Source organism: Stegastes partitus, unplaced genomic scaffold (genome assembly GCF_000690725.1).
Source record: "Stegastes partitus isolate 25-593 unplaced genomic scaffold, Stegastes_partitus-1.0.2 Scaffold2217, whole genome shotgun sequence".
In the NCBI taxonomy this organism is placed as follows: Eukaryota; Metazoa; Chordata; class Actinopteri; family Pomacentridae; genus Stegastes; species Stegastes partitus.
This window is the reverse complement of record NW_007579948.1, coordinates 66,486-73,995: the sequence shown is the minus strand read 5'-3', so window position 1 is coordinate 73,995 and position 7,510 is coordinate 66,486. Positions and strand designations below refer to the sequence as shown.

The following is a 7,510-nucleotide window of genomic DNA, read 5'->3' as shown; positions in this document are numbered from 1 at the left end:
GCCTCTCTGAACAATGAGGTAAGTAAAACTAAAACAGTGACATTACTACATGTGCCGTCTGATATTTAATGCTCATTATACTGAGAATATTGCATTTCTGGCCTGTGAAGCTGTCAGAACAAACCAGTGTTTAACAGAATGATTGAAAGCAGACGTTTACATACACTGTGTGAGAAGACATATAAACTTATTTTTTTTTCTCACTGTATGACATTAAATCAACTAAACTTTTCCAAACTTTACCAAAATTATTTCTGTCTGCTAAACGTCAGAATAATGAGAGAGAGCACTTTTTAGAGATTTTTTTTTTATCACTTTCTTCAAAGTCAGAAGTTTACATACGTTTCCTCAGTATTTGGTAGCGTTGCCTTTAAACTGTATGACTTGGGTCAAACGTTTTGGGTTTCTTCCACAAGCTTCCTCCCGACAGAACTTGTTTAACGGAATCAGGTTTGCTGACCACTTTGCTCCACACACCTTTTCAGCTCTGCCCACAAATGTTTGTAGATCAGAGCTTTGTGATGTCCACTCCAAAACATTGACTTTGTTGTCCTGAAGCCTCTCTGTAACTAATGTGGCGGTATGCTGAGGGTCATTGTCCATCTGAAGACCCATTTACAGTCAAGCTTTAACTTCCTGGCTGATGTCTGGAGATGTTGCTTCAATATTTCCACATAATCTTCTTTCCTCATGAGGCCATCTATTCTGTGAAGTGCACCAGTCCCTCCTGCAGCAGAACACCCCCACAACATGATGCTGCCACCCCCGTGCTTCACAGTTGGGATGGTGTTCTCAGACTTCAAGCTTCCTCCTTTTTCCTCCAAATGTAACGATGGTCATTAAGGCCAAACAGTTCAGGTTTAGTTTCATCAGACCACAGGACATGTCTCTAAACATGAAGGGCTTTGTCTCTGTGTGCATTTGCAAACTGTAATCTGGCTTTTTATGTTTTTGTTTTGGAGTGATGTCTTCTTCCTCTCTGAGTATCCTTTCAGTCCATGTCGGTACAGGACTAGTTTCACTGTGGATAATGACTCTCTGACCGGCTTCAGCAGCATCTTCACAAGGTCTTTAGCTTTTGTTCTGGGGTTGATTCGCACATTTCTCACCAAAACACTTCATCTCAGGGACACAGAACCCGTCTCCTTCCTGAGCGCTATGATGGCTGGACATTCCCATGGTGGTTATAATTGTGNTGTCTCTGTGTGCATTTGCAAACTGTAATCTGGCTTTTTATGTTTTTGTTTTGGAGTGATGTCTTCTTCCTCTCTGAGTATCCTTCCAGTCCATGTCGGTACAGGACTGGTTTCACTGTGGATAATGACTCTCTGACCAGCTTCAGCAGCATCTTCACAAGGTCTTTAGCTTTTGTTCTGAGGTTAATACGGACATTTGAACTAAAACACTTCATCTCTGGGACACAGAACCCGTCTCCTTCCTGAGCGCTATGATGGCTGGACATTCCCATGGTGGTTATAATTGTGTATAATAGTTGAACAGATCAATGTGGAACCTTCAGGCATCTGGAAATTGTGCCCAAGGATGAACCAGACTGGTGGAGGTCCACAGTTCTCTTCCTGATATCTTGGCTGATTTCTTTAGATGTTCCATGTTGTCACAAAAGGAAGCAGTGTGTTTGAGGTGTGCCTTAAAATACATCCACAGGTGTGCCTCCAATTAAATGTTTAGTCTGATTTAATGTCAGACAATGAGAAAAAATTATATGTCTTTTTATACAGTGTATGTAAACTTCTGGTTTCAACTGTATATACAGGCCATTGTCAAAATGAAGTCTCTTGTTTTGGTTTTGAATGCTGTTGAGGTGACGATGATTGTGACTCTCCATCAGAAGCTGCATTCATAAAGGCCTTGGTTTCAGTTTCTTGCACTTAAATCCCCGTCCTGTCATGTGTTGCTCAGTTTCACTTCACTTTTATAGTGTTGTATCATATAAAGAACAGGCCTTACGGGGAACTGGGGACTTTGTGGAAAGAAATACAGATTGCGTCGAGTAATGTCACCTGAATCAGCATCAAGACGACAAGTTTAGAATTCTGCAGCCTGCTCTTCGTCTCAACATTAACCACCACGAGTACAACACGACACACATGGAGAGGTTTTTAAAAATGTAAGTGTTGCCTGATTCATCACAGCAGCAGCTTTTCAGGAGTAATTCTCAGGTAATCTCTGATAGTATGGGACGTGACAAGGGGGGAAAAAAGCCGGGAGAATTTAACTATAAGAATGTCCCCCCATTGTTAGTCAAGGAAAAGTAGAGATGTCATTTTAAGATCTTTTTTGACAGTGATATTAGCTGTTACATCACAGCGTTGGCATGTGAGGATAGATTTCACCCGGGGGGGAGAGAAAGCCAGAGCAGCATCATGGCTAAAGGATCTGCTGGGAGACCATCTCAGAGCCCTGTGTGCCTTGACTAACTCAGACACTGTCATGAAAAGACACAATTAAACCCACTTTCAGGTACTATGGCATATCGACTGAAGGCCCACATTTTAGGTCACGGGCAGTTCTTGTTTGTTCTCTGCAGATAGCAGCTGCCACTCAAGCTGTGGCTCCAGCAGCCAGGAAGACTCGGTCCTACAAGTGTCTCCTTGCCTTCCTCATCATATTCATCCTCATCTTTATAGTTGCAGGAGCCGTGCTGGCCTGGTATTTTCTGGGTGAGCACTTCTTTCTCTCTTACTTTCATTGATTCACACTTTTTTTTTTTAGCCATGCTTGTGGTTTGATTTTATCGAGTAAAACAGCTCTGAAAATTTGTACAGATATTCAAAGATCTCAGATGATGTATCTTGATAGCTCTGGTGATCTAAGGTGCACAACAGTGGTTTTAAAGAAGAGATCTCAACTATAAATGGATTTACAACAGCTTTGTTAGATTCATTTTAAAAATGGCTCAGGTATTAACGATCCCTGAGGATGAACTGTAATAACTTTCACATAACGCCATCATCGCATCAAAAGTTTTAGTCATCCAGTGTCTTGTTTTGTGACTAAAAACAGTCGTGACTCGATAATCCGACACTAAATGTAAAACCTTCTTTTGTGTCGGATAGCAAGGCTGTCGGATTGTCAAGACGGAGGTCGAGATACAAGGAGGGCTTGATGCTGGAAGGCTCATTTGTTGTTAATATTTATAGTTGTTATAATAACTAGTAGGGCTGGTCCCAATAGCACTTTGTGGTTTCTGGGTATTCAGGCCCAATTAATGATGGATATCCAAATATTCTGTGCGGTTGGTGGACACTTCCACCCTGGGGGAGCGCTCCGATGGGGTGGAAGTGGCCAGAATGCACAGGCAGTACTTGGCTGCTGATGAAACTTTAGGATTGCGGTCACAGCTCTGTTTCCACCATCGTTGGCAGCGGTGCCACCATCCGTCTTTACTTCCGCAAACACTGAGCATGCTCGCGGTATGTGACATTGGTTCCTCTTCTGTGCATGCGGGACAATTTTGGGTCGTATGAAGTTCACACAGCAGATCACATGCAAGTCGTATTTAACTGGAAATGTGAACAAACTCGCAGAGAAATCAGATTTCACAAAAAAATCTGAACGTAGAAGTCTGAACGTAGCCAATCTGTGGGATTGTTCAGTCAGATAATACGCCGTTATCCTGATTGGTGACATTAAATGTCATGTCGGAGTCAGAATCCAAGGCTGTCGGTATGTTAAGGCTGTTTTTTTTATGGGTTCCATTCGTTTTTCCTAAAAACCTGTCAGATAGCAAAGTTTTCAGATTGTTAAGGGTCGGATTATCAAGTCCCGACTGCACCTCTAAATCTAGAGATATTCCAGTCAACCTTAGCTGTACTTTGTTATTCCTGCTAATGGAGCAAATGTGCTGACATGCTAAAACTAGCATCGATCCATCCATCCATTATCTTTACACCACTTAATCCTCACTGCGGTCACACTGCACGGGGAGAACATGCAAACTCCACACAGAAATCTCATGGGCGTCCTAACCAGAACGCAAATCTTCTAGCTGCGAGGTGACGGTGCGAACCACCGAGCCACCGTGCAGCCCCCTAAACTAACATTGTGAACAAAATTCAAGCAAAACGGCAGCATTGTTCAAGTGACTATACTAACACGCTGATCCACTGCAGTGTCTACATAAAGCCTCATAGAACAGTCAGACTTTCTGTAGTATCTTAGTTCTCTTGTTTATTTATGGTGTGATGATCTTCATACTTTCTTCTGTAACACAGAGTACAGGGTTTGGGTATTAGAGGCTCGAGTGGAGCAGCAGTACACGGCCTACCTAACCATCCTCAACAGGAACTTCTCTGCACATCTGTCCTCCCACAACAGCCCTGCATTCAAGAAAGAAGCCAAGGGAGTGCAGAACATGGTGAGCAGGGAGGGGTAATTCCTCTGATACCGATGCACACCGAAATCACTCACAGCCAAAGGGATCCAGAGCTCATGGTGGTCTGTTTTTCTGTCATTTTCACAATGCAGCTAAGATACTAAACAGAATGAACAAGCACTCAGTGAGACCAAGTAGGTAGATTAATTAATCCTGATCAATGACCAGAGAAAAATCTAATTTGTATGGTCATGTATACAATAAATGTACAACAAAAATGTTTTAAAATAATTAGAGTAACATAAAGACGCCATAAAAGAGGACTGAAGTAGTCAAGAACAGACTGTAGATTATATCACAACTGAATTGGTCAAAATAAAAGATCTGACCACATTCTACACTTGTATTGAAGACGTAACTGATGTACAGGATTAGGTCCTCCCAGTAATATGAACATCCAACATGCAGCTCAGTATTTAGATGTGTTTTTGTTTTTCAGGTAGAGAAGATAATGAAAGGGTCGAGACTTTCTCGATACTTTAACTACACCACCGTCTTCGCCTTTGGGTATGTGGATCTCACTTTTTCTTTACGCACAGTACAGCAGTATTCACCAAAAGGGGAACTTGTATACAGCGAATACTCAGCCCTGCTAGCATCACGGCCTATAGTAGACGCTTTTAACTTGATAAATCACAAAAAAGCACTTGTTTAATACCACATGCTGATGTTTGTTCATATTCTTCAAACCGATCACGCTGTGCTGATTGATAAGCGGGGTAATCATCCACTGTGTTGTGGTATAAAGTAGAGCATGTGTCAGATCTGGACGTTACTGTCATTCCTATTCTTCATTTCTCATTTAAAGTGCCAGCTCTCAAAATGCAGCTTTGGGTCTTGAATTATACTGATTTGTTGTGGCCTGATTCCTCATTATTCGTGACATATTAAGGAGATAAAAGGTTTACTTTTGGTAGCTGTTCATGGGAACTCGCCATGTGCGGTCCAAAGACGTATCGATGCAAGTGAAGGAGGACATCTTTAGGTGAAAAAACAGACCTATCAGAGAGATCGTGGAAACTTTGGTGTTGGTCAAATCAACAGTTTGGTACGTTCCTAAAAAGAAGAAATGTGCTAATTAGCTCAGCAACACCAAAAGCCTGGAAGACCCAGAACGCAACTATAGTGGGTGATCGAAGAATTCTTTTTCTTTGAGAAGAAGAACCCCTCTTACGAACAGGCCATGAGGAGGAAGGCGTATCATCGTCCATTTTGCAATCAAGAGACACTTTATGGATGTAGTACAGAGGGTTATGTCAAGATGAGAACACTGGTAACACTCAAGAACAAAAACAAAAGTCCTCCCAGTTCTGGAACAAGATTTTTTGACACATGAAACTCAGATGAACTTGTTCCAGAAAGTTGAAGAATTTGGAGAAGGAAAGGAAGGAGTCCCGACCCAAAGCACACCACATCATCTGGTATGGTCTAGGTAGGATGTGTTCTGGCACGGGCATGTATGACTGCAAATGAAACTGCTTCATTGGCGTTTATTGAATGCGTGACTGCTGACAGGAGGAGCAGGATGAATCCTTTGGTGCTGAGAGCGACACTTTCTGCTCAGATTCAGTAAAATGACGCGAAACCGATGACAAAGCAACCTGAGAGCTGCTGACAGCAAATTAAATGGAAGGTTCACAAATGGCTGAGTCAATCGTCTGACCTCCGCCCAACTGAGCTTCGTTTCATTTACCTAAATACAAAACTGAAGGCAGACAAGTAAAGGCTTGACGAAGCATGTCCATGGGTTCCAAACTTTAGGCAGTCACTAAATGCAAAGGATTTACATGCAAGTATTAAAAATGATCCTTATAATTATGATTCTATTGGTTTGTCCAGTCACCAGACACTTACAGACCCGACTGTGCTTCACGTCCACAATGACGTCGCTCACACAGGTGCAGCACAGCGTTCTTCAGTACATACCCAGCAGAGGTCACAAGTGCTGTGTGGATGTTTCTGTGCTTCTTTGTTTCTGCAGGGAGGGAAGTGTTGTAGCTCACTTCTGGATAGTGCTGTCTATACCCAGCAGCCATGTTGGAAGAATCACGCTGGAGAAGGTCACCGGGAGCCTGGAGGAGGGCCTGCGGGGCCACAGCGGCTCAAAGGTGGAAGAGACGGCCTGCTTTGATGGATACCTCTTCCACCTCCCCACGCTATCTGTCAGTGGTGAGGAAAAAAAACAAAGGATATACATTACACAGAAATAACAGAAGTGTGAAGCGAAGAGGGATTATGAGTCTTCAGCTTAGACTTGTATAAATTTACTTTCTGTCTTTTTGTTCTGCTCCTTACAGAAACCGACTCCAAAGTTATAGAGCTTTTGAAAGCCTCATTTGGTATCACACTTTATCTTCATTTGCTTGTTAAATCATTAATTTTGACTGAGCTGTAATTAGCATGCGGTACAGTATACTGTATATTCGCCTGAACAAAAATTTAATGCATGAAAACAATGATGAGAATGTACAGTGTGCTTTTTCCATGTAATGATCTGCGTTGTATGTCCTAACCCTCTTATACACGATCATTTCATTATGGGGTAAGCAATTAGACATTTCGTCCATTGCTCAATAATGAGATACTAACTGGTGATTAATTAGTGGTTATATCATTGATAAGCACCTTGCAGTGGTATGGTCAGTGGCGAAAAGACCTTTTGACCAGGTTCAAAGTAAAAGTTTTTCCATCCTGTGTGGTGGTTGAAAAGAGGATGAAGAGGTTTTCAGACCCAATATCACAGAGTTTTCAGCAACAAATTGGTGCTCACTGGGTCATGTTGATATAGCTTTTAAATAAATGTAATAAAATGGGTAAGACTTAATGAACCCTGTTTGGATGCTAAGTATAAAATCACATTGAGAGTAACAGGCTAATTAGGCCATATTTTCAAACAACATATGCATGTAACAATGTTTTACTTGATTGAAAAAAGGACCAATCAATGTTTTTGGCAAACTGCGACAAAGCTATCTCGGGTAACGTTAGCCGGGGTAACTGGTTTTCCCAATTAAAGCAGGATGGAGCCAGTCATGCTAGTCTACGCTACAGGCTAATGCTAATAGCATCTTGGCTCTCATGCAGCGGATGCGTCCGCTGTAATGTTCTGTTAAC

The 7,510-nt window shown here is 42.1% G+C and overlaps 1 protein-coding gene across 1 annotated transcript in view; it reads left to right on the top strand.

Annotated features, from left to right (window-relative positions):
• tmprss6 (transmembrane serine protease 6) overlaps positions 1-7,510 on the top strand; it is a 22,683-nt gene that overhangs the window by 3,241 nt on the left and 11,932 nt on the right. The window contains exons 2-6 of the mRNA XM_008304427.1: positions 2,549-2,681; positions 4,236-4,378; positions 4,836-4,903; positions 6,378-6,565; positions 6,694-6,735. Of these exons, the coding sequence (XP_008302649.1) occupies positions 2,549-2,681; positions 4,236-4,378; positions 4,836-4,903; positions 6,378-6,565; positions 6,694-6,735 (574 nt within the window). The remainder of the gene's footprint in view (positions 1-2,548; positions 2,682-4,235; positions 4,379-4,835; positions 4,904-6,377; positions 6,566-6,693; positions 6,736-7,510) is intronic.